Source organism: Dipodomys spectabilis, unplaced genomic scaffold (assembly GCF_019054845.1).
Source record: "Dipodomys spectabilis isolate Male_0828 unplaced genomic scaffold, ASM1905484v1 ptg000043l, whole genome shotgun sequence".
Classification (NCBI taxonomy): Eukaryota; Metazoa; Chordata; class Mammalia; order Rodentia; family Heteromyidae; genus Dipodomys; species Dipodomys spectabilis.
In genome coordinates this window covers 29695063-29722667 of record NW_024870720.1, presented here as the reverse complement: position 1 = coordinate 29722667, position 27605 = coordinate 29695063, and the positions used below count along the sequence as shown (strand labels likewise).

The 27605-nt window shown below is 39.2% G+C and overlaps 2 protein-coding genes, 1 non-coding gene and 1 pseudogene across 5 annotated transcripts in view; 1 reads left to right on the top strand and 3 right to left on the bottom strand.

Moving 5' to 3' along the window:
- Positions 1-715, bottom strand: part of Thap6 (THAP domain containing 6) — a 32490-nt gene extending 31775 nt beyond the window's left edge. For all 3 annotated transcript variants that reach the window (XM_042678154.1, XM_042678155.1, XM_042678153.1), the window contains exon 1: positions 636-715. The gene's annotated coding sequence lies outside the window, so the exon portion shown is untranslated. The remainder of the gene's footprint in view (positions 1-635) is intronic.
- Positions 716-791: 76 nt separating this feature from the next.
- Positions 792-26384, top strand: Rchy1 (ring finger and CHY zinc finger domain containing 1). Its single transcript, XM_042678152.1, has 9 exons — positions 792-983; positions 7015-7134; positions 7453-7568; positions 11812-11890; positions 21469-21513; positions 21619-21677; positions 21762-21788; positions 22863-22983; positions 25742-26384. The coding sequence occupies exons 1-9, from the start codon at positions 894-896 to the stop codon at positions 25868-25870; spliced, it is 786 nt and encodes a 261-aa protein (XP_042534086.1). The 5' UTR covers positions 792-893; the 3' UTR covers positions 25871-26384.
- On the bottom strand, positions 4184-4290 carry LOC122106933. The gene has a single exon (XR_006147253.1). It is a non-coding gene; the product is annotated as a U6 spliceosomal RNA (small nuclear RNA).
- On the bottom strand, positions 14297-14416 carry LOC122106946 (annotated as a pseudogene).
- Positions 26385-27605: the final 1221 nt, after the last annotated feature.

Below are 27605 nucleotides of genomic sequence, written 5' to 3'. Positions count from 1 at the left end.
TAAGATTTCAATTTTGTAGTGCATTTCTCTTCCATCTCCAGGTAGTAGATTCTCTTTGTGACAGGACTGGGTGCACTAACTCCTTGAGGCATACCATCTGAGGCTCATCTTTCAGCTCAAGTGTCTGCTGTCCCCGGGGAAACTTTTCCCTGACACTTAAGATGGGTCAGATCCCTTCTAGTATCGGTTCTCTCCGAATACACTGGTCTTTATGAGCATTAATCCCAGCTGTAATCTTAACATTTACTGCTGTGAGTTCTCTGATTAATGTGAGTTTCATAGAGTATGGAAAGCATTCAATTTTCCCCCCTCACTTCTTGTCCTCACGGCTGAGTTGATGGGTAAAGGTTAGGGTATACTTTGACCGGGGGACTGCGTCGTGAATGGGTGGTGAATGGGAGGCTGGTGGCAGGCTGCAGGCCCGCAGGGCGGCCGGCCCTGCCGGCCAGGCTCCGCCCCTTTTCTTCCGGCGCCGAGGCGGGGTGGGGCCGTCAGTCTCCCGGCCGTAGCGGTCAGACCCACACTTCCGTAAGAGGTCGTCGGGCATCTCCTCCTCGTCCCGAAAACACCCACGCTCCGGGATCCGGGATGGCAGCGATGCTGGTGAAAGAAGAACCAACTTAAAGAGTTATTACCGTTCGCAGCGACCACGGAGATTGGCGTCTTCTGCCACTTCCGCCTCGTCGCCCCGGGAACCGGATATCCGGTCGCCCCGGGTCACGTGCTCCGCGGCCATTCCGGCCGGGGTGGCGGCGGCGCCGTGGCGGCGGAGGTGGAGGGGGAGGCGGAGGGGAGCCGAGGCCCAGGCGGGGGTTTAGAGCCGCGCTGCTTCCTCCGGGCGTGGTTTTCAACCTGGGGGAAGGGTCTGTGGAACGTGAGGGGAGGTGGAGGCGATGGCGGCGGCGACGCGGGAAGATGGCGTCGGCAGCCAGGAGCGCGGGCCTCGGGGCTGCGAGCACTATGACAGAGGATGTCTCCTGAAGGTGACGACTGCCCTGGGCCCTGTCCCGCCCGCTCCCTTCCGGGCCCGGCGGCGGGAGGACCGGGCCAGGTGGTTAGGCGTGGGTTTAGCGAGGCCAAGCTGTTAGGGTCCCTTCCCCATCTGGAACCGGGGTCCTCTGACCCAGAGCCTTGGGGCTCCTCCTGCCTTTGCTAGCGAAGCCTTGTTGGGCCCGAGCTTGGGCACGCACAAAGTCACTTTTTATCGGTTCGTTCGCCGGCTGCTACTGCAAGGGAGTTGTGGTAGAGCCCGGCCTTTCTGTAGGATTGCTTTCAGAGAGTTGATGAAGTAATGGAGACTAGGAAAACAATTTCAGCGCCTGTAGTCCACAAATCTTACAATCTCTGCCAGTTTTCAGTTGAATCAGTGCATATGTCCAGACCTGTCAAGGAGAAAACTGTGTGAGTGAAATGGAAGACCGTAATGTAACTGTCATTAAATTAGAAGAATGTCTGGTATATATGTGTTTTGTTGCTTCTTTTGACAGCATTTCCTAGTCAATCTAGGGTGCTAATGGGCCCTCATCCATTTAAAGTTTCCTGCTTTTTTTTTTTTTTTCCCTTTCAAGAAGCAGTATAAAGATTTGCTCGCAAAGCCTGAGATTTGGGTTGGGTTGTATTTCGCGAGTATGCTAAAGATTTAGGATGTCCTGGCTTTATTTCCCAGCAGCCCATCATTCTCCCCCCAAAAGAAAACCAGCAAGCTTGGGTTTTGGAATCCTTAAGCCCTATCCTCAAATCTTAGACCTGCTCTTTAATAGTTATTTGATTTTTGAACAAGCGACTGTTTCAGCGCCCCATATGTAAAATTGGGACCCCTGAAATTCCTATTTCACAAAAATAGGATTGCACACGAAAATCCATTTGTACTGTTTAGCAGGTACCCATGAGTAGTAGTAAATGTTAATTACAACCATCACCATCATCATCCTGATTTTTTTTTTGTTGTTGTTGTCTCCCATTTACTAGTCACTGGTCTTTACTAATTAGAAGTGGTAATCTCAGGCCTGTAATCACAGTCTAATTTTTTTTTTTCTTTCTGTAGGCCAGGGCTTGGTGAGCATTGATTGCTTCACTGCACTTGCATGAAGCTCTTTCGAAGTTGGTCATTCGCCAAATGTGTAAAGAATTAGGATTGATCCGGGTGGCTCATGCCTGTAATCTTAGCTACTCAGGAGGCTGAGATCTGAGAATCGCAGTTCAAAGCCAGCCCACTCAGGAAAGTCTGTGAGACTCGTCACCAATTAACCACCAGAAAACTGGAAGTGGCGCTGTGGCTCAAGTGATAGAGTGCTAGCCTTGAGCTGAAGAGTGCAGGGACAGTGCCCAGGCCCAGAGTTCAGGCCCCACGACCACCCCCCCCCCAAAAAAAAAAAAAAAAAAAAAAAAGGATTGAATGCTATCCTTACACCCTTAAACTTGAGGTCTGAAACTGAATTTAACATCTTGCTTTCCTTTTCCCCTCCAGAGAAGAAAAAAAAAAACATGCACACCAAACAAAACAAACCCCATTCAACTAAATCTGTTTCATAGCATGTTGACTCATGTCCCTGACTGTCACTTTTCTGATTTCTCTCCTGCCCCTTCTTCAGCCAAGTGAAAAATTGCAAGGAGGAAGTGATAAGTAGATCAAATGCAGCTGTGCAGCTGTTCATGAACTGAGAACTGACCATTGGATTTGGCAAGGAGAGTTACTAGTGATCTTGACAAGGGTCAGAGGAGAGATCAGCTAAAGCCTGATTGGAGTGAATTGTGGCTTAGCACTTACAAATTTTTGGAGTTTCAGTGTAAAGGAAGAAAAAAAAATGACATCATTGCTGAAAGATGGAGGATCATGAGATTATCCCTCCTTTTCCTTAAGATAGGTGTTTCAGTGCGTTTCCGTATTCTTGGAAATGATCCGATAGAGTGAGAGCATGTTGTAATGCAGGAGGAACAGGGAAAACTAGGGGTAGGGTAACTGCCCATGAATAGTCAAAGGGGTGAGGTCCAATGTCCAAGTGGAGAAATTGTCCTTAGATACAAGAAAGGGCCAACTAGTTCTTTGTAAAAGAAGAGAATGTAGGGGATGAAGTATATTTGCAAGTAGATCCATATTTGTGGGAAGAGTTTTTCTTTTGATTTTTCAATTTTGATAGGCAAGCAAGATAGGTCAAAGTGTTAGGAAGAGATGTTAGAGTCTTAAAGAAGGAAGAAGTGAAGTGATCATCCAGATCTTACATCTTAGACTGTAGAAAAATGAGGGAATTGACTAAGGAATTGTAATGAGTCTACTTTTTATGAGTGGTTATCACTTAATAGTAAGATCTAACAGTATGGTGGCCTCCCTGCCCCTCCAGTTGATAGGAAGAGAGTTGGTTCAACCAGGGATGGAATTTTGGTAGTGAGTATATGTAGAGGGAGAGAAGAGGAAGGACGGTATATGAAAGGGAAGAATTAGTTTAACCAGGGATGGGATTTTGGTAAGTGAGTATATGCAGAGGGAGAGAGGAGGAAGTATGATATATGAAAGGGAAGACTTGAGCTAGGGCTGATGGCTCAGCTGGTGGCTGTGATCTGAGTATTGCAGTTCAAAGCCACCCTAGGCAGGAGAGTTCATGAGACTCCTGTCTCCAATAAACTACTTCAGAAAAAGCCAGAAGTTACCCATGGCTCAAGTGCTAGAGTGCTAGCCTTGAATACAGTCTGTCTCAGGGACAGAGCCTGGCCCTGAGTTCAAGCCCCAGGATCGGCCCCCCCCCCCCCGCCCTCCCCCCCCCCCCCCCAAAAAAAAAGAAAAGAAAGAAAGGGAAGGCTTGGAGTTAGTCGGAAAGAGGAAATTTAGTGATTAGAGAACTTTATGCTTGGAGTTGAGATATTATAAAAAAAAAAAAAAAAAGGTGCAGCCTGCTTTGGAGCGGCAGTTCACAAAGTGTCATGAGTGGGCCCTAGAGTCATGACCTCTAGGAGTTTTTGTGTCTGTTAGGTCAAAACTACTTTCCAGAAATTGTGTTGACATTTGCACTGATTCTGGATAACACGATAAAAACTGCTAGTAGCTGTGCATGAATTGAGGCACCAGTTTTCTGCTAATTGAATTAAACTATGTAGTTCATTTTAAAGCCAGTTTAATTAAAAATGTCATCAGTGAAGCAATGAAATCATTGATTTTTATCAAATCTTAACTCTTACACACATGCCTTAAAAAAATATGCAATGCTTCATGAATTTGTGTGTCATCCTTGCGCAGGGGCCTTGCTAATCTTCTCTGTATTATTTGAATTTTAGTATATGTGCTGCTGAAGCGAGCACACATGCATGCCTTTTTAATATCTTTAATATTTTGTGCAAAAACTAAATTTTGGAAAACTTTTGTGAGCTCTAAAGCTTCCCAATACCTACTCTAACATGATTTTTTTTTGGTTGCATATCAAATGTGTGAGCATTTGAAAGATGTATATAATTAAGGGAACTGGCATTTTCCAAATAAATAATACGTGGATAATAGATGCATTCCAAGTGCGAGATAGATGAATGGACTTGAATGGAACAGTGGAAGAAAATTTCAGTGGAATGAATTCAGACTGTTGGGTTTACATTTTAGTGTATGACAGAAAATATCCATAATTCTCTGAAAAGCTACTAAAATACTCTCTTTTCTAAAAACATCAATGATTTATAAAATGGTATATAGCAATATATATGTATATATATATATACTACATAAACAACAGGTCTTTGAAGTCCTTATTTAATTTTTTGTGCTGCTATTAGAGCTTGAACTCAGGTCCTAGATGTTATCTCTTAGTTTTTGTTTTTTTTTTTTCCCCTAAAGGCTAGAACTCTTACCACTTGAGCCTCTGGCTCAAAAGTCTCTGGCTTTTTCTTGGTGAATTGGAGATTAGAGTCTCATATTTGTATGCTTGGGCTGATTACTGAGTATCTAAAATTATAGACATAAGCCCCTGTCCTGGCAAGGGATCCTTCATTTTTAAGAATAGAAAGGTCCAGAGACAATGTGAACCACTGTTCTGTGGTGTGATAATGAGAGTATGTGACTGAGGAAGGTTGGAGAATAATACCATTAAGACTGAAAAAGTCAAGAAATTGAGTTCAGGCTACTGAAAGGATTATTCTGGATATACAGATCTCTAATGTTTAAGACAGTGATATTGTTGGAAAAAAGATAAGCTGGTATTTTGTTAAACTCTGTAAGTTATGAACTGTGGTATTAAATCATGGCTTAGGAACCCTTCAGATATATGTGGATTTGCAAGATCATAATGTTTGACTAGGAAGTGTTGACTAGGAAGTCCCACTAGTCTGCAATTTCCTGATATTCTAGTTGGGGTAAGGTTTTAGTAATAAAAAGATTTACCAATAATGAGGTTTTATTTTATTTTTTGGCAGTTCTGGGACTTAAACTCAGGGCCTAGGTCCTGTCCCTGAGCTTCTTTTTGCTCAAGGCTAGCACTCTGCCACTAGAGCCACAGCACCACTTCTGGCTTTTTCTGTTTATGTGGTTCTGAGGAATTGAATCCAGAGCTTCATGGATGCTAGGCAAGCACTCTACCACTAAGCCACATTCCCACTCCTAATGAGGTTTTAAAAATAACGTATTTCAGCACTGTTCACCATAGCCAAGGTATGGAATCAGCCCAGATGCCCCTCAATGGATGAATGGATCAAGAAAATGTGGAATATATACACTGTGGAACTTTACTCATCCATTAGAAAGAATAATATTGTATCATTTATAAAGAAATGAAAAGACCTGTAAAAAATTATGTTAAGTGAAGTAATTTAGGTCCAGAAAGACAAAGGATGCATGTATGGAAGCTAGAATTAGCTTGTAAACGTATAAGTAAATACATTGGGTGGTATGCAAGAATATATAATGTTATATTAACTGAAATTTAAGTCTCAAATACTGTAATTCCTTAAAAAGGCAAAGTCAAAATTCAACAAAGTAAATGTCAGGAAATGGGTATATGAAAGAGGTGGGGTGGGGTCAAGGAGGGGGTGGACAAATGAAGTGGAGAAAGGAGGGAGAGATAGTCAAGAATTCAAGGTAAATCATACAAAAGTAAGAAAATTGAGGGAAGTAGTGAGTTTGGAGGAATGGGTGAGAATGTTGCAAGGGGAGAGATATAGTGTATTCATAAACTGCTTGTTAAATAGAAACTCCTGTCAGGGCCTGGTGCTGTTCTTGAGCTCTTTTGCTCAAGGATACCACTCTACCATTTTGAGCTACAGCACCACTTTTCTGGTGGTTAATTGGAGATATGAGTTCACTGGGATTTTTTCAGCCCAGCTGACAATGGAAGTACAATCCTCAGCTTCTAGAGTAGCTATGATTAGAGGCGTGAGCCACTGGTGCCTGGCTTTTATACAACTTCTTAAAGATAGATAATAAAAAAAGTATGAAAAATAGCTTATGAAAAATAGCTTATTTCTATCTACTTAGTAATTCCAAAGTGATTGATCCAGATTGATGTTGGGTCATCATTCTACATAGCCATTCTAAGGACCAGCTTTTTCCATTGTATTATTTTGCCATGTTGTTAGAGCAGCTGTAGTGTAGCTGGACAATTGTGGTACTGAGGAGAGAACAAATTTTGGTGGACAACTGGCATTTTTGTCATTCTCAAAAAATGCTGTCTCTTATTTAGTTGTTGATTAAGTACTACTGAAATGACTTATGTTAAGAGGTTGAGCTATGTAAATTTATTTAGAAATGTGTAAGAAGGGGTTGCTTACTATATAGTCTGAAAGTGAGATTAGTGGGATTAGTTTTCAGTTGAGGAATTTCTAGCCTTCTTAATTCTCCTATTTTAAGATGGTGCTTTATGTCATCCAAACATATAGATGTTGAAGGGACTAGTAAACATCAAATACAACAACAAACAGCGACATATAACAACTGATCCATTGATGGAAATCTGTGGCTATTCCAGAAAGAAGTTGTTTTCTTTGTGCACAGTTGACGTGTCTTCTCTTGCTTCTAATGTCTTTCTTCCTCCTTTGGTGTTACAGGCTCCTTGTTGTGACAAGCTTTATACTTGCCGGTTGTGTCATGATAACAATGAAGATCACCAGCTAGATCGTTTTAAAGTAAAGGAAGTGCAGTGTATCAACTGTGAAAAAATTCAACATGTAAGGTTTTATGACATATCCTTTCTTCTTTTTTGTGTGTGTGCTCTTAGTCAGCTTGCTTGCTCTGATGGTGTTCTATCACTTGAGTCACATCTCCAGTTCTGTTTTTTCTTAAAACATTTTTATTAATATGGATTGAAAACAAATTATTAGAAGTTTCAACTGAGAACCTAACTTGTAAAGTAAGGAATAACTTTGTAAATGTTTAAAAACTTGTAAAAACAATGAAAGTTTACTTTAACATTAGTTCTGGATATTCAAATATTAAAAGTATTTTGGTAAAGTTATTCCAACTTTTAAAAACTGTGTCCTTTTTAGGCCCAACAGACTTGTGAAGAATGTAGCACATTATTTGGAGAATATTATTGCAGTATATGCCATCTGTTTGACAAAGATAAGAAGCAGTATCATTGTGAAAACTGTGGAATTTGTAGGTACTGTATATACAATGTTCTAATAACTTCTGATGTACCTGAGCAATAATATTTAAAAAAATCAACTTTATTAGAATAAGCTTTACATCTGATAAAATGCATTCATTTTAAGTGTCTTATGCATTGTTTTAATATCTGTATCTATATATGTTACATTGTTTTAAGAGATTTCTCATGCCTACTTTTGTAGTAAATACAAAATGTACTTGGAATATAAAATATGCTTAACTTTGTGATATAAAATCTATTTATATCCATATAAAATATGGATCTTTGTGCCACAATTGCAAAACATTTTATTTGAACTTTGTCATTTTTTCATTGTTTCCTTCTAAATGCTTTTATGTACATACCTTTCTTTAATATTTGATCACTTGGGAGCTATATTAAGTAAATGTTGGTGTACAGTCATCATAAAAGATGTGGAAATATTTTCACACATCTTAACAAAATGAGGTAGTCTAAGTTACTATAGTTAGAAACTATAACATGAAGTCATTTCTACTATGATTTGTAGCTTTCTTATTAAATGAGTAACTAGAAGATACCATGGTTTCTTTTTGTTCCTAAGAGTATGGGCTGAAAATGTAGCTTAGTGGTAGAGTGCTTGCCTAGCATGCATGAAGCTCTGGATTCCATTCCCAAGTACCACATAAGCAGAAAAAAAAAAAGCCAGAAGTGGCGCTGTGGCTCAAGTGATAGAGTACTAGCCTTGAGCAAGCTCAAGGACAGTGCCCAGGCCCTGAATTCAAGCCCTAGGACTGGGCGGGAAAAGAGTATATTATTGTCCCTCTCCTTCACTCACTTCCCTCTCTCTCTAATTATGGGATGTTAGACAAGTACTCTGCCACTGAAGAATATACCCTTTACCCCATTTCCTGTCTTGAGTGAGACTATTCATCTAGTATATCTTCATATAAAAATTATAACCTGATCAGTTTCACCATGAGCATTAGAATCCAAAGAATAGTTGGCAATATCTGAACACTAGCATTTACTGGATAGAGGCTGAGGATCCTGTTAAAAGTCTTAAGAGCTGTTCAAAGTTTTAACATAGGTAGGTGCTGGTGGCTTATACCTATAATGCTATCTACTCTGAGGATTGTGGGGCAGGAACGTCAATGAGACTCTTCTCCCCAGTTAACTACCAAAAAAGTTGGAAGTGGAGCTATGGCTCAAGTGTGGAGTGCTAGCAAAAAAGCTCAGGGATAGCACCTGGGCCCTGAGTTCAAGCCTTAAGATCAACACACATACAGCCCTAAGTTATGTAAGGATAGTTCCTTTCCATAAGAATGATCTGGTACAAAATGTCAATCGCAAGTAGGTAGATAAACTCCAGAGTGTCCCTCTGCCTCTTTACATTTACATCTTATTTTGTTTAAAATTTCCTGCTATTCTTATTTATTTACCATTAGAGATAAACTGTGCTCAAGGAAAACTAGAAATGGCTACAAAGAAGCAGTATGTGTGTGTAGGGCAGAGTTGCCAACAGGGACCAGCAGGAAAATGTCAGCATCAGAAGGCTGTGTGGCTAGCATAGAAGCCAGAGACTGGAGAAGCGGAGAGGCAGTATGGGGACATGGAGGATTGGGATTTCTGCCCAACCAGATAGCAGATGGCCTGGGTAGTGGCTGTAAGTCCTACTTCAGAAAGAACTGTTTTGTCTCAGAAAGCCAGGGGCAATTGTGGGACTTGCCGCCAAGCTGTACCTGGGCTGGTAGCTGTAGTTTTCACAGCAGAGGAAAGTAAGGTGGCACCTCAAAAAGCCTGGCACTCCAGATCCCTGCAGGAAACAGCCTTGGGACTCATCATCTGTCAGTCTATAGAGAGAGACTTTAGCCTTTCTGGAGTCTACTACCATCAGCTATAGCTAGAACTTTTAGGGGCTTCCCCATGGCTCTATGTAAGCAAAGCTCTCACATCATTTAAAGCAGCCTCTTGCACACTGCAGAGAACTCTTTTACACATGAACACATAGAAGAAAAATTTTAAAAATGCATATGTTACTATTTTTGCTTGATTGGTTGTTTTCTTCATTTAATTATGGTTGTCTTTTCTGTAAACCGGTCAGCAACAGCCAGTTACTTTCCTAACTTCTACTTTCTAGCATAGACTTTCTCCCATTTCAATTTGTATTGATGTTTAATTTTTGTTTTTTTTTTTTTGTCGGTTGTGGGGCTTGAACTCTGGGCTTGGGCGCTGTCCCTGCACTCTTCAGCTCAAGGCGAGCGCTCTACTTTGTGAGCTACAGTGCCACTTCCACTTTTCTAGTGGTTTATTGGAGATAAGAGTCTCACAGACTTTCCTGCCTGGGCTGGCTTTGAACCACGATCCTCAGATCTCAGCCTCCTGCGTAGCTAGGATTACAGGCGTGAGCCACAGGCGCCGGACTTTGATGTTTAATTTTTAAATTTATGTGTGTATATTTACTCAACATTCCTTACTTTATCTCCCTCTTCCCTACACACACTAGGACATTGACTAGATTTTTTTTCTGCTATTTCAGGCCATCTTCCTATTAACCTTTTCTATAAAGTTTAACTCCATATAACTACCTTAAACAACCACTCTGCATAAGTCAATACCTAGTATTATTCCAATTGGTCTATCTTCTCTATCTCCTTTCTACAACCAATGATGGTCTTCTCAGAGCAAGAAGATAGATATACTGTTGATCCTATGTTCATTCTTAAAGATCAGAATGATTGTCATTAGAGATTGCCACAAACACTGGGCTGTGCTTTATCACCTTCAATAGCTTCTGAAACCAATCTTCCTTACTCTGAGTCAGAAGAGTTCCATGCACAGAGTCTTGAGCTAGAACACAGGAATTAAAAAATAGCATTATATAAGTAAAGAGAAATGACTAGCAAGAAAAGTGTAACATACAAATGAAAAATATTTAATATCCAGGCTATATAAAGATTTTCTTTACCTTGGAAAAAGATAAGTACCTCAGGAAAAAGCTGGGCAGAGCTTATCAACATAATCCACAGAATAAATCTTAAGTGATTTATAAGTATTTGAGAATATCCTTCGTAGAAGTTGGGAAATGTAAATTGAAGTAGCATATTTCATCTGTCATATGTATAACTGGAGTTAACCAGATTATGGAGAAAAAGGATACTGTTGTGCACTATTAGTAGGAATGTAAATTAGTAGTCTTTTTGGACACTAGTTTGTCAGTGTCATAATCCAATATCTTCTGACTCATGTGTTTCACTTTTAGAAATCTTTTTTCCCCCACCAGTCTTGGGGCTTGAATGCTGGGCCTAGGTGCTGTCCCTGAGCCTGTTTGTGCTCAAGGCTAGCACTCTACCACTTGAGCCATAGACCACTTTCTGCTTTTTCTGAGTAGTTTATTGGAGATAAGAGTCTCATGGACTTTCTGTCCCAGGCTGGTTTCAAAACATGATTCTCAGATCTCAGTCTCCTGATTAGCTAGCATTACAGGCATGAGCCACAGGCACCGTTTAGGATTCTTATAAAAGTAATCAAAATGTGATTTATCAAGATTGTTGATCATATCAATAAAAGGATCTTTAAAATTATGATATATCCATATTACATTAATAATGTGGAGGTAGAAAGAAAATACAGTGGCTGGGCACTGGTAGTTCATGTCTGTAATTCTAGCCACTCTGGAGCCTGAGATCTGAGGATCAAGGTTTGAAGCTAGTCTGAACAGGCAAATCCAGACTTGTTTCCAATTAACTAGAAAGAAGGTTGAAGTGGAGGTGTGACTCAAATGATAGAGCCTCAGCATGAGTGAAAAAGTCAAGAGTGCAAGGCCCTGAGTTCAAGCCACAAAACCAGAACAAAATAAAAGGATTGTTTTGCATAGATAGATATAAAGTTATCCTTAGTATATACTTTTAAGTAAAAAAGTTACAGTACAGTATACATGGAAAGGAATTACTCATGAAGGACTACAGCACTGCCCCCTTTTTTTCCCTCTTCCTCTCTATATGCATTTTTATAGGGGAAAAACCTTCAGTAGAATAGATACCATTTTGTTTTCACTGCTTGCTTTAGAGGGACATTGAATAGGGTAGTTCTTCATTGTGGTTTGAAACTTTTTTAATTAAGTTTTTTATTGTGAACGTACTGTACAGAGGGGTTACAGTTACATGAGCAATGATTTGAAATTTTTTTTGTGCTTGAACTGAATTTAGATATTGTAAAATTAGCAAATATCAATGTAGTAAGAATTTAACCATCTGGCTTTCACATGTTTTATTAGGATTGGTCCGAAAGAAGATTTTTTCCACTGTTTGAAATGTAACTTATGCTTAGCTATGAATCTTCAAGGAAAACATAAGGTATATAATTCAGTTTGTGTAATTTTTAAGGTATTACAATGTTTCTGAGAGCCAGCTTAAATTGTAATATGTTTGAGAAATGTGCTTATTTTTACGTATTACCTAGTACAATTATATTAATTGAGTTTTTGAAAAAGCTGTATGAAGTAACTATTGTAAAGATTATGCCTCAAAACTTTGATTTATAGTTTCTGTAGTTTAAGAATGCTTATATTAGTTATTAGCATAATGTTGACAGCTTATCAATTGATTTATGAAGTCTTATCATTTGTAATGCTTCTAAGATTAACTTTAAAAGAGAAGAAATACTGAGCAGTGCAAACTGTTTGCAGGACATTTATGAAGACATTTTTGTGGGAAAAAAAAGGCATTTTGTGTTTTTGCATTTCTGTTCCTAATTAAGAAAAGTTATTTTTAAGGAGGATGTAGGGATTTTATCATCCCAGGCTCTCTTTCATTATTTAAAAACAATAAAAATGAAAATTGAAGGGGATTGTGTAGAGAGTTATAAATCATCTAAGTATAGAAAATTCCATTTAAGGGCAACAGTGAGTCTGATTGGAGTGAGGGAAAAGAAGGAGGGAGGGAAGGGAGCAAAAGAAGAGAGGGAAGGAGGTACAGATAAGCAGAGGGAGGCAGACAGAGGTAATCAGAGAGACAGACACTGATTAGAAAAAGAATATTTGAAATAATTTGTACTAGGTTTAATGGAAGATAAAGATAAAAGGTCTTGCTTAAATACAGTATTAAATAGTACTTGGCCTAAATAGTAATGTGATGAGGAAAATTAAGATAAATAGGGAACATAGAGGTTTTGATAATTAGGGGAAAAGAATGGGGCTCAAAAAGATTTTAGTCCTAGCTTAAGGTACTTGCCTAGCACGTTGTGAATTTATTCGAGACTAAAGATTAAGTCTAGCTTTATAAACAGGTTTGAGGTTGATGGCAGGATAAACTTCATTGATATGGTACTACATATCTGTACTCCCAGTATTAAGAAGGCTATTGCAGGAAGATTTTGAATTAAAGATTTTGGGCTACCTAATGAGACTCTGTTTCAAAAGAAATAGATAAATAAAAAGTTTTTAAAGAGATACATGGTAGAATAAAATAAAAAAAAAAAGAGATATATGGTAGAGATACATGGCAAAGAGAAATTAGCCTTTTTTTTTTTTTTTTGGTCAGTTGTAGGGATTGAACTCTGGGCCTGGGTGCTGTCCCTGAGTTCTTCAGCTCAAGGCTAGTGCTCCACCATACTATCACTTCTGGTTTTTTTTGGTGGTTCATTGGAAATAAGAGTTTCATGGACTTTCCTGCCCAGGCTGGCTTTGAACTGGGATCCTCAGATCTCAGCCTCCTGAGTATGTAGGATTACAGCTATGAGCCACTGGTGCCTAATGCCTCTTTGTTTATATAACAGTTTATTATAATTTTTTGAAAACAGTGCAGCAGGTTCACAGCCATGAGCAGATCTAGTGATATTTTAGGTAAAATTGGAAGTTGGGACTTTTAATGTAGATGTTAGTGTGGTGAACCCTAAAAGGGAAATGTACTTTTTTTTTGTGTGTGTGTTTGTGGGGTTTGAACTCAGGGCCTGGACACTCTTCTTTAATATTTTTTCCCCCTGAAGGCTAGCTCTCTATTTCTCTATTTCTTTTTTTCTTTTTTGTCGGTTGTGGGGCTTCAACTCTGGGCTTGGGTGCTATCCCTCAGCTCTTCAGCTCAAGGTGAGCGCTCTACTTCTTGAGCCACAGCACCACTGCCGGTTTTCTAGTGGTTTATTGGAGATAAGAGTCTCACGGAGTTTCCTGCCTGGGCTGGCTTTGAACCGTGATCCTCAGATCTCAGCCTCCTGAGTAGCTAGGATTACAGGCGTGAGCCACAGGCACCCAGCTTATTTCTCTAGCTCTATTTCTTGCTTTTTGGTGGTTCACTGGAGATAAGAAGTTTCTCAGACTTTACTGCCTGGGCTGGTTCCAAACCATAATCTTAACATCTCAGCCTCTTGAATAGCTAGGATTAGAGGTATTTGCCACTGGTGCCTGGACCTACTTTTTAAAAATGTGTGTGCTGGTACTGGGGCTTAAACTGAGGATCTTGTGCTCTTGATTGTTTTTTTTTGCTCAAGGCCAGGATTCTACCACTTGAGTCACACTGCTAATTCTGGCATTTCGTTAATTAACAGGAGATAAGAGTCTCATGGATTTCCATTGGGTTTGGTTTTGTTCAAACAACAGCTCTCAGATTTCAGTCTTCAGAGTAGCTAGGATTACAGATGTAACCTGTACCTGGCAAATATGTATATTTTTTTTGTTTAGTTTTTACTTTGACTTCATTCTCAGAGCCAACCTGTATGAATTAACAACCCCCCACCCCTGCCCCTGCATTGCCAACTAATGTAGGAATCATATTCCTTCTTATGTGTTTCAAAATTTCATTCTCAACAATGAGCTCTGGGTTGCAAAAGAGGATTTGCTGTTTGAACCTGTCAATAAGGCTTTGTTACAAATTAAAGAAACAAGTGCTAGTTTAAAATTTTTTTTTTATTGTTACTACAAAGATGATGTACAGAGGGTTACAGTTATATAAGTCAGGTAAATAATACATTTCTTTTTGGACAATGTTACCCCTTTCCTTGCTCTCTCCCAGTTTTTCCCTCCTGTGCTCACCCACAAGTTGTATAGTTCATTTTCAACATAGTGTACAGTGAGTACTGTTGCTGCATTTGTTCACACTGTGTCCCTCCATTTCTATAGCTCCCCTACACTCCCAAAGACATATAAACAAACAGAACAAAAGAAAAGAAAATAAGAGAAAAAAAGAAAAAAAAATCTTGTTTTCATTTCCTAGAGTTCATTTTGATAAATATTATTTTGTATGATCAGAAGCATATAGGCATTGCACCTTTGTGTTCCTCTTTTGGTCTCACTGTGTGTAAATGCGAAAGTCATGTAGAATTGATTATGTCCCAGTGTATTTTAGATCTAGCTTTCATGTACGAGAGAAAATGTGTCATTTGTCTCTCTGAGCTTGGCTTACTTCACTTAACACAATTTGTTCTAGGTCCATCCATTTCCGTGCAAGTGACATAATAGTATTATTTCTACTGGCTGTATACAATTCCATTGTGTATAAGTACTACATTTTTTTACATCAACTCATTTATTGTAAGGTATAGGTTATTTCCAAACCTGGCTATTGTGAATAGTAGCATTGAACATGGATTGCAAGTGTCTTTACGGGTATTCTGGCTTGTGATGTTCTAGGTAGGTGCCCAGGAGTGGTATGGCTGGATTGTAGGGAAGAAGATCTATGTTTAGTTTTCTGAGGAATCTCTAGACTGCCGTGATTGTGCTAGTTTACATTCCTATGAGCAGTTCAATAGGGTTCCTTCCCCCCCCCCCCCCCCCCCCCCCCCCCCCCCCCCCCCGTATCTCTGCCAGCACTCATTGTTGTTCAATGTTAGCCAATCTAACTGGAGTGAGATGGAGTCTTATAGTTGTTTTGCTTTCCTTTATGACCAGGGATGATGAGCATTTCCTCATGTATTTTTTTGCCATTCTTATTTTTTGTCAGTTGAAGTCAGAGCCTGGGTGCTGTCCTGAGCCTCTTTGTGCTCAAGGCTGGTGCTCTACCACTTGAGCCGCAGTTTCACTTTAGGTTTTTGAGTGGTTAATTAGAGATAAGATCTCATGGGGACTTTTCTGCCTGGGATGGCTTCGAACCACAATCCTCACATCTCAGCCCCCTGAGAAACTAGGATTACAGGCTTGAGCCTCCTGTGCCTGGTTTCTTTGCCAGTCTTACCTCTTCTTCAGAGAAGTCTCTCCTTAGCTCTTTATTCATTTGTTAGCTTTGGGTGAGGTTGATTTCTTGGGCTTCTTGTATCTGGAGACAACAAAGGGTTGGATTTTGTTTTTGGATTCACTTGGCTGCTCTACATCTTTTCATTGGTGAGTTGAGCCCTTTGATGTTTAATATTATGATGGAAAATATGTCATGTTTCTTGCCATTTTGTTTCCCTATAGCATGCTTTTTTTTCCTCTTGTGTTTACTAACCTAGTCTTCTGATACTTGTTCAATGTTGTGATTCCTTGACTTTGATTCTTCAGATTGTATGCTTCCCTTTAGTATCTGTTGTAGTGCTTATTTAGTATTTATGAATTCCTTAATTTCGTTTTTTCATGAAAGGTTTTAGTTGCCCTGTTAATTGTGAATATTAACTTAACTGGGTATACCAGTTTGGGTAGGCAATTGTATTGTTCAGAGCCTGAATAATACCATTCCAGGCTCTCCTTGCACTGAGAGTTGGTATGGAGAGATCTGTAGTAATTCTAATTTTCTTTCCATTGTAATAAAGTTCTTTCTTTGATTTTGCTGCATTTAAAATTAATTTCTTGTCCAAGGTTTTCACTATAATGTGTCTAGAGTTATTTCTCCTCAGATCCTGTCTGCTAGGAGTTCTGTATGCTTCTGTTAGGTGGTTGAGATTCTTTCTCTTGAGATTGGGGAAGTTTTCTGTTATTACTTTGTTAAATAGGTTTTCAATGCCTTTAGTTTTGAATTCTTCAGCTATCCAGATTATGCATAAAGTTGATATTTTGGCTAAATCTGCAAATTCTTCAATGTCCCTTTGGTATGTTCTGAGTGCTTTTTCCATGCTTTTTGACCTTTTGTTCTAATTCCTCTGCTTTATCCTCAACTCCAGATACCCTGTTTTCCACTTCACTTGTCCTATTGCCTATGCTTTCAACTGTGCTTTACAAAGGGGAGATGGAGCTTTTTATGTCTCCTAGCTCTTTCTTTTTTTTTGGTCGGTTGTGGGGCTTGAACTCGGCCTGGGCGTTGTTCCTGGGCTCTTCAGCTCAAGGCTAGTGCTCTATCACTTGAGCCACAGTACCACTTCCGGTTTTCTGGTAGTTAATTGGAGATAAAGTCTCATGGACTTTATTTGCCCAGGCTAATTTTGAACCTCGATCCTTAGATCTCAGCCTCCTGAATCACTAGGATTACAGTTGTGGGCCACCAGCGCCTGGCTTCTCCTACCTCTTTATTGATGTCAATTCTCAGGTATTAATTTCATCCTTCATTTCCTTCATTGAGGTATGTAATGTTTCTATCTTCTAATCCATGCCTTGCAATTTCTTCGTCATTTCCTCCTTGAATTCTTCTATTTGTTTTTGTTTTTTTTGTCAGTCATGGGGCTTGAACTCTGGGACTGGGCACTGTCCCTCAGTTCTTCAGCCCAAGGCAAGCCCTCTACCGCTCGAGCCACAGCTCTACTTCTGGTTTTCTAGTGTTTTTTTTTTTCTTTTCTTTATTTTTTTTTAAATTGTGAAAATGCCGTACAGAGGGGTTACAATTACATGAGCAAGGTAATGAGTACATTTCTTAGCAAGCCTTATCAAGCCTTCTTTGTTATAATGTGAGGGAGGGACATACAAAGTAACAAAGAAACCATAAATATGTTAGAAACAATAGTAAGAAAGAAAAACCATTTGAATCCTTATCTTGGGGTTAATTTCACCCAACATCAACTTATCTGACCATTTCTGCTTGTCTCAGACATATACTAGTTATTGCAAATAAGGGAAACCATGGGACATATGTTTCTTTGGGCCTAGCTTACTTCACTTAATATAATTTTTTCCAAGTCTTTCCATTTCCTAAAAATGGGGCAGTGTCATTCTTTCTGATGGAGGCATAGAATTCCATTGTGTATATCTACCACATTTTCTTGATCCATTCATCTACTGAGGGGCATCTGGGTTGGTTCTATATCTTAGCTATGGTAAATAATGCTGCAATAAACATAGTTGTACTGGTAGCTTTAGAATGGTCTTGTTTGTGATCATTTGGGTAAATGCCCAAAAGTGGGATTGCTGGGTCATAGGGGAGCTCTATGTGGATTCTTTTGAGGAACCTCCATAGTACTTTCCAGAGTGGTTGAACAAGTTTACACTCCCACCAACAATGCAGTAGGGTTCCCTTCTGTCCACATCCCCTCCAGCATCTGCTGTTTAAATTAGAGTTCTTGATTCTAACTGGGGTGAGGTGCTATCTCAATGTTGTTTTGATTTGCATTTCTTTTATGACCAGGGAGGTTGAACATTTCTTCATGTGTCTAATAGGCATCCTTCTTTCCTCTTCAGAGAAGTTTCTCTGTAAGTCTTTAGCCCTCTTATTTATTGGGCAGTTGTTTCTTTGAGGATTTATTGTTGGGGGATTTAATTTTTTGAGTTCCAGGTATATATGAGACCCTTGTCCGTTGTATGGCTAGTGAAGATCTTCTCCCAATCTGTGGGCTTTCTATTGATCTTGCTAGCTTTGTCCTTTGCCATGCAGAAACTGCAATTTCACGCAATCCCATTTGTCCAACCTTTCCTTGAGTTGTTGTGTTTCTGGGTACTGGCACAAGAACAGACCTCAGGACCAATGCAATAGAATTGAAAACCCAGAAATGAACCCATAGACCTATAGCCACCTAATCTTCGATAAGGGAGCTAAAAAAAATAGAATGGAAGAAAGACAGCCTCTTCAGTAAATGGTGCTGGCAAAATTGGTTAATCACTTGTAGACAATTAAAGCTAGATCCTTATATATCACCCTGCACCAGAATCAACTCCAAATGGACCAAAGACCTTGGAGTCAAAGCAGACACCCTGAAAACATTACAGGACGAGAATAGGAGAAACCCTAGGTCTCCTTGGCACAGGCCAAAATTTTCTAGTGGTTTATTGGACTTTCCTGCCTAAGCTGTCTTTTAACCGTGATCCTCATATCTTAGCCTCCTGAGTAGCTAGGATTACGATGGGCAGGCTCCTGGCTATTCGTTTTTTGATCTGCTCTTTTATTTCCTCTGCCAGTGCTCTCATCATTGCTTTAATGGTTCTTTTGTTCTCCATCTCTTCTGCACTCTCACTGAAGTCCTTCCCTGAGTTGTTGTGTTTTGAGAGTGGAGTGTTGTCTTGATTGCTCATGAATTTTGTGATCTCTTGATGTTTCACATTTGGGTTCAGGGTTTTTAGAGGATATTAAGATTAGGAATTAGGTTCAGTGGTAATGGGCTATAATTTTGTGTGGATGCTGTGCAATTGGTATCACCTTGGAAACAACAGTGTGCAGGCTTTTGGGTCCAGCTGCGTGCTCTCTCTGGCCATGACATGAGGATGTTGTATGTGGGGACACTAGCCATGGGGCCATGGGCCGTCATTGGTGTCCGTCCCACTCTAAGATGTCAAAGCAGGCTTCTGGTTAGCTAGCTGTGTGTTAAGGTGCCTGCAGAGACTGTTGCCAGATTAGGGCCCCACCTGGTACCAATACTGGGGCCAGAAGACCCTCCTTTCACTCAGCATTGATGGCTGAGTTTGGGGACAGAACTCTGTGAGCCTTGGCCCTGTATCAGGTTCTTAAATAGTACTGGCTTGAGGCATGTCTTTCACTTAAAATGTGTACCGCCCCTCCCCAGTTGGTCATGGGGCTTGAACTCAGGGCCTGGGCACTGTCCCTGAGCTCTATTGCCCAAGGCTAGTGCTCTATCACTTGAGCCACAGCTCCACTTAATTGAAGATAAGAGTCTCTGGGACCTTCCTGACTTGGCTGGTTTTAAACCATGATGATCCTCAGATTTCAGACTCCTGAGTGGCTAGGATTAAAGGCTTGAGTCACTGGTGCCTGGCTAAAATAAGTACTTTTGATAACACATATGAAGAGATCTCTGTAAAATTGACCTCACTGAATTAATTCACAGGAAATTGACCTGGTTTCTTAACATGGCTTTTATTCCTGACATTAGTGCATGTTATCTTTTTTTTTTTTTGGTCAGTTATCAGGGGCCTAGGTGCTGTCCCTGAGCTCTTTTGCTCATGGCTAGTGCTCTACCACTTTGAGCTACAGCTTCACTTCCAGTTTTCTGGTGGTTAATTGGCAATAAGAGCCTGATGGACTTTCATGCTTGGGTTGGCGTTGAGCCATGATTCTCAGATTCAGTCTTTCCTGAGTAGTTAGAATTACAGGCGTGAGCCACCAGCTCCCAGAGCATGTTATTTTTTTTACCAGTAAATTTATCACCATCAGAAGTTAGCAATTTGAAGCACATGGCATTAGGTTCTTCCCAGCCACTATAGGTTTTCTTCTCTTCACAGAGGAAAATGAGTAGTTTCCTGGTGAGAGAATTTTTCTACTTTATCTGGAGGAAGTATATAGTACTCCCTTCCTCCTTAGTAACAGTGGCTTCATTTCTGTACTTGATAATAAGTTGTTCTGGTTTCTAAAATACAGGTAGCGTGTGTGTGTGTGTGTGTGTGTGTGTGTGTGTGTGTGTGTGTGTGTGTGTGTGTGTGTGTGTGTGTGTGTGTGTGTGAGTGTGTGTGTGTGTGTGTGTGTGTGTGTGTGTATCCCCAAACCCAACTCATTGCATCTTCACATCATTATTTGCATTTTGTCAACTCAATCATGCCATCCATTTTTAGATATATCTTAATTACAGAGATGTGTTTGTGTGTGTGAAATATAGTCAAATGAAATAAGTTTTGTTTCATTTTATAAATAAGGAAACTAATACTAGAGAAGTAATGGTTTGTCGTAAATCTAAGGGATTTTCATGTAGTAGAGAAGGGATTACAATTCAGACTTAAAATTTAATATTGAGGGTTTTTTTTTTTTTTTTTTTTGGCCAGTGCTGGGGCTTGAACTCTGGAGGTGTTGTTCTTGAGTTCCTATTTGCTAGCACTCTACCACTTGAGCCACAGCACTGCTTCTGGCTTTTTCTGTGACTAATTGGAAATGAATTTCATGGAGTTTTCTGCCTGGGTTGGCTTCAAATGGTGATCCTCAGATCTCAGCCTCTTGAATAGCTAGGATTACAGGTGTGAGCCACCAGTGCCCAACTTATTTGAGGTTTTCTTGTCTTTACTAAACTCTATTTTTATAGAGCTATACATATTTTATTTGTATTTTGTTGATTCTTTATTATTTTTTGTTCTTTATTTGTAAGTGGTTATGACTTCTCAACTGCTTTCATTAAAAACTGGTTTTAGCTGGGCACAGGTGCTTACTCCTATAATTCTAGCTACTTGGATATACTTGCTAGTGTGTACCTTTGTAAGTTACTCACTTACACGAGGCCTTTTGTCATCTGAAATGAAGTAATCATACAACTTCACATAGGATTATCAGAATTGAGCTTTAAATAGGTACCAAATGGCATGTAGTAAATACCAAGTGTTGTTATTGTTACCATTATTAATTAGTTTGTACTACAATTTAGGGCCTTTATAGTAAAACACAAATAAGAAAAGTCCTAACCTTGTTACCTCAGGATCTTGGGTATTGTAATTCTTTGATAAGATAATCTAAAAAGATTTATTGAGGTTAAATAAGGTAATTTGTCAAGCCTAATATGGTGTGACCATTAAAGACATGTAATAAGTAGTTTTTTTTCTGACATATAATAAACACATATCAGTTCAGTTATTACTTTTAGAGAGTTGATTTTATTGTTTTTCTTAATACTGTTGTTACATCTGATGTTTTCATCTGTTGATGCTTTTGTTAATTTGAAATTGTCTTTTAAATAGTGTATTGAAAATGTTTCCCGGCAGAATTGTCCAATATGTTTGGAGGTCAGTTTTAAATATTTTTCTCTAGAACTTTTCCTTCTTGAATTGAAAGCAATTGGATACTTATATAATGTTCATACAAATACTGCCACTTTTTCTTCTGTTTAGGACATTCACACATCCCGTGTTGTTGCTCATGTCTTACCATGTGGACATCTTTTACATAGGTAAAATAACTTTTTGTTTCATAAAATGTTTGCAGATGGTGGAGATAGTTCTTGTTTTACTGAAATAATGTTATTCTTTTTCAGAACATGTTATGAAGAAATGTTGAAAGAGTGAGTGTTTGATGGGATTAAAAAATGCTCATTGTAAGAGATGTGGCTGGGGAGGGAGGGAGTGGGGAGGCCTGACTACTGTTTGCACTATATTGGGCATGGCAGAGATTTATAAGGAGAAGGGGAAGGCAGGTGAATAGTAAACTAGCTGAGGCGTTTTAGAGGATAAAGGACTATACTTCTGTCCCCATGTCTCTCTTGTTATGCCTTATGTACTTTCATAGCTTGAGGTTGACTTCTCTTGTTTTAGCTATACTGAGGTGTACAATCACCTCCAGAGACAGTCATGATGATGTGAAAAATACATAGGAATGTTGCCCAGAATTTTGTTAGATGAGTGATATTGGATTTAAAACTGGAACTAAAATGCAATGAGAAGTAGTTAGGAAAGAGGAGACATGTGTTTTTGTTTTGTAAGTTGATGAGGAAGATTTTTTTTTTGCTGGTCTTGGGGCTTGAACTTTGGGCGTAGAAGCTGCCTCTGAGCCCATTTTGCTCAAGGCTAGCACTCTACAACTTGAGCTACAGCCCTATTTCCTGCTTTTTCTGTGATTAATTGGGGATAAGAGATTGACAGGCTTTCCTGTCTGAGCTGGCTTCGAACCCTTGATCTTCAGGTCTCAGCCTCCTGAGTAGCCAGGATCATAGGCGTGAACCACCTGTGCTCTGCAAGGAAGAATCTTAACAGGAACTTCTGCAGATTTTTAGAAAGGAAATAATATGATTTGAATAATTTTTAGGATTACTATCTTTTCATAAATATATTAAGAATTTGAGGTTGTATAGCCAAAGAATAGCTTAATTGGCAGTTTTAAGTATATGAAGTATGTTCCACAAAGAATATGGACTGATTCCTCTGTTTTATAGAACTGAGGACAGAGACTTAGTGTTTAAAAAAATACCATAGGATACAAGACTTAATGTAAACCTACTGTGGTTAGAAGAATCCTTGGTTCCTAATAGAATATCTTGAGATGTAGAGTAATAATGTACATTGTGTCTTGGATGTTATGTGTCAGAGAGCTTTCATCTTCTTGTATACATGGGTTAATGTGTGGAAAATGTCTCTTGCAGAGGCTACAGATGTCCATTGTGTATGCACTCTGCTTTAGATATGACAAGATACTGGAGACAGCTGGATGATGAGGTAGCACAGACTCCCATGCCTTCAGAGTATCAGAATATGACTGTGGATGTGAGTAGAAGTAGTACCTAAACTTTTTTTTTTCCACAATTTTTTGTCAATAACTTTTTTTTTTCCATTCTGCTTAAATTTGTCTAGAAAATACTGCTTCCATGGAAAGGCCAGGATGATTGATGAATGGGAAGGACACAATTATCTTTAAATTGTTATGTTGAGCTCAGATAAAGGAAAAAATTCCCAGGAATACTTTCGTGCAGTTTTTCTCAACACTAGATGGCAGGCAAAAACTGTAATCTGGCTTTTTACATTACTAGAGTAATGCAGTGGATCACTGATGAATTATTTTAATTGTGTTTTGTTTTAAATTTTTCCATATTACATTTCAGGAGAACATGTTTGCCCTATTTTTGAAATTTACCTTTTGGTTTTTATTGTTTAGTACACTTATTATTCTTCAACTGGTCTTAACTAGCAGAGAGAGCATGAAAAATGTTTCTGTGCCTTTTGACTTGTGAAGGATTTTCCCTTCCACTAACTGATGTACTACTGTATTTACTTATTAGCATAGTATTGAATTGAGGATGGGAAGGTTGCATAGTTTTCTGATGCTTTAAAATTTTTTGGCATATATATTTTTATCTCAGTACTTGTATGCACAAGGATGCAAACTGCATAACAAAGTCAAAGGAGTTATTTTGGGAGCTGAGGATGTAGCTCAACACCACAAAACTTTTTCTTTATTCACACCAGAAAGTTTCACAGTTCATGTGAGTAATTGAAGTAATGCGAAGTAAAAAATAAAAGATCACCTTTAGGATACTGACAGTCTTATGATCTTTTAATAGAGAGTGAAGTGTGATATGTTTATGTAGATGATTTGGCTTTGAAATAATAGCTTTGCTAAGATACAGTTCACATGCCGTGGAATTCATTTCTTTAAAAGTACAATTGGGTGCCATTTAGTATGTTCATGGATTTGTATAATCACCGTACCGTTAGAACATTTTCATTACAAAAAGGAATTGGTATCCATTAGTGGCTGTTACTCAGGGCCTCCAATCATAGGCAACCACTAGTTTCTTTGCATTTAAATAGTACTTTTTTTTTTTCTTTTTGGTTGGTCATAGGGCCTGAACTCTGGGCCTGGGTGCTGTCCCTCAGCTCTTCAGCTCAAGGCGAGCGCTCTACCACTTGAGCTACAGCGCCACTTCCTGTTTTCTGGTGGTTTATTGGGGATAGGAGTCTCACGGTCTCTCCTGCCTGGGCTGGCTTTGAACTGCGATCCTCAGATCTCAGCCTCCTGAGTAGCTAGGATTACAGGCGTGAGCCACCAGCGCCCGGCTCGAGCCTTCTCTTTTTACTCAGTTGAGAAAGTGCTCATTTTTGGAATAATTTTTTATTGAGATCAAGAGATTGCATAAATGTCACAATATTGTGAGATAGTGATACTTAGTTAAATCACAAACATTTTAACCTTCACAAGGCAAATTGTTATTATCATGGTCTATGATGTTTGTGAATTCAGTGAGCTTTGACAGTACAACTATTTCTTGCGCATCAGGTGATAAATACATGTCTTCCCTTTTGCTTAGTGTCAGCTGTTCTCTTGTTCCCTCTCATGCCCTCCCTCCACTCTCTGCCCTTGAGTTGCTTAGTTCGTTTTCATCAACATCCAGTGAAAGAGCTCATTTTTGAACTTCAATGTCATTATTATAGCAGACTATGTTGGGACTAAAAAAGTAACCAGAATTTCACAGATGTGTACAAATTTCAGTTTTATTACCTGATGGATAAAGTTCTGAGTGCCAGTGAAAAATAATGAAATTGTATGTGTTATTTTGAATTGTAAGTATTAGGTGTTAATCTGGTTATGCCTAGATTAATTTTCTTGCTTTTACTATTCATGCAGTTTGGAAGCTCTTGTACAATAATCTTTCTTTCAACTTTTGTTGTCATTTTCTAAATTCAAAGCTACCCTTAATAAATATGTTTTCAGTGGAGAATAAGGGACTTTTTTTATTGAGAACATTCTTAAATTTTATTGTAAGGGTGATGTGCAGAGGTGTTTCAGTTACATAAGAAGGGAGTGTGTGTGTGTGTGTGTGTGTGTGTGTGTGTGTGTGTGTGTGTGTGTGTGTGTGTGTGTGTGTGTGTGTGTGTGTGTGTGTGTGTGTGTGTGTGTGTGTGTGTGTGTGTGTGTGTGTGTGTGTGTGTGTGTGTGTGTTGCCAGTCCTGGGGCTTGACCTTAGCTCGGGCACTGTCCTTGAGCTTCTTTTGCTCAAGGCAAGCACTCTACCACTTAAGCCACAGCACCACTTCTGGCCTTTTCTGTTTATGGGGTACTAAGGAATCAAACCTAGGGCTTCATGCATGCTGGCAAGCACTTTACCACTAAGTCACATTTCCAGCCCAAAAGGGAATTTTTTTTTTTTTGGTCGGTCATGAGACTTGAAATCTGGGCTTGGGCACTGTCCCTGCGCTCTTCAGCTCAAGGCCAGTGCTCTACCACTTGAGCCACAGTGTCCCTTCCGGTTTTCTGGTGGTTTATTGGAGATAAGAGTCTCACGGACTTTCCTGCCCAGGCTAGCTTTGAACTGTGATCCTCAGATCTCAGCCTCCTGAGCAGCTAGGATTACAGGCGTGAGCCACCGACGCCTAGCTAAAAGGGAATGTTTTTAAGGGACATTTCTTAAGGGACTGTTTAGATGTATCTGTGTATGTTTGCATATCTTCAGTATGATTAAGGGACTGCTTTGAGCAGACAGTGTCTTAACTTACTTAACCATGAGTTTATCTCTTCATTTTTTAGATTCTCTGCAATGACTGTAATGGACGATCGACAGTCCAGTTCCATATTTTAGGCATGAAGTGTAAAATCTGTGAATCCTACAATACTGCTCAAGCTGGAGGACGTAGAATTTCACGAGATCAGCAATGAGCAGCATATACTAACTGGAAATGTCAGCGTTTTGTGATATAGAAAAAGCTCTGTGGAAAAGTATTCTGTTGTCATAATGTGTCATAATCTATGCATTAGAGTTGATGTATTTTAAACTAGTGTTAAGGCATAAAATCATACTACAAGTCCTTAAGGATTCAGGGTCTCCTTATAAACTTACCATAACTCTGTATTGAATGAAAGCCCCTGATTGTGTCTTGGTTCAAAATTCCTTTAATTTGGAAGCCAGTGGTATTTGCCACTGATACATTCATTGATATATGTTATATTTTCATGGAACCTTAACTGATGCTATTCACACAGAGTTCATTTCTAGTTCTTGATAGAACTACACTTAATTTGAAGTAGTATTCTTGACTTTGAGGGCTGAGAATTAGTTCTACCATATTGTTAAAAGCTAATTACATATGCTTTTGAATTTTCTAAATTCATTTGGATCAGTATAACCGAGTTTTGATGTAATAAGTGCTAATAAAATTATATTGAAACATTGTTTTATAGAAAGTTTCTTTCCAAAGGTTGTGTGTTTTTTGGTCTAAAGCAAATAGTCAACTTTATATGTAAAAGAAATCTTTCCTTCCTTTTGAAATATTTTCCCCTAAGAACAATTGAGGAGATCTTATGTAAAGTGATATTATTCTTCCAAAGCCTGAAGACAAACATTAACATTAAAAATAATTTAAGTGGCCCCAAATTAGTTCTTCAAACAATAGTTCATTAATTGATTCAGCAGATATTGATTAAGTAGATACTGTGGATCAAATAGTTCTAGAAGCCACAGAGATTACAGTGAATATTGATACAAGCCTCCTACCCTCATGGTAATGCGTTCTATTGTTCCTCATGTTTGATCAACACATTCCATGTTTGATCAGCATGTTCCTTTTGTAAATGAGTGGATTATTTCTTCCTGAAATGCTCAAAAGTAGGAGGTGGCTTGGAATTAAGAGCAAATTGAACTTGAACTTCCTTGTTTTAAATTGAATTTACCTGTGTAGTCATGCCACAGGGAATGAAGCAATGAGTCCCTAGCACTGAAACTGCCTGGGGAAATATGAGTGACTGACATTATAGTCTGTGTACACTGACTTTTCCCTAATTCACCCCAGTTAACTGACTTTTCTCTTCGATGTGGTGGGATGTGATAGTCATGGAAGATGAAGTCTTCCTTATACAGAAGAGGCAGAATTTTCTGCTTGATGACCTGAAGCAAGAAAATGGAGAAATCCCTCATTTCAAAGACCCTGCATGGCCCTAGTATTGCCCTGGCATCTATGTGTGGAAGTTGCTCAGATGTGGTGGGCTGAGGGTAACTTGTGGAGGATGAGATAATAACTTCTTGCTATAGCAGACTAAAACTGACATGACTATCCCTCCAGGGATAGTTGGCCATGGTACTAGGCAAGGCCCCCTTGCCTCTCCTCTCAAGAATGAAATAGTGCTGTCATCCTATGTCTGGATACTTGCCACTTTTTAAATTAAATCATTGATAGCCACTGAGCATTATTTTTCAGAATTCATCTGCTTCTTTATGAGCTGATGTATATTTCTCTGGTAGCTATTTCACTGTGAAGATGAATTTAGTTTAAGCTAATGGAATCATACATTTTGGAGCTTGGAAGGAATTATGGACCATGTAGTTAGCCCACTGTAATTTTGCTTAAGCACATTAAAATATTAAAATCCATCAAACATCAGTTTACTCATTTAAGAT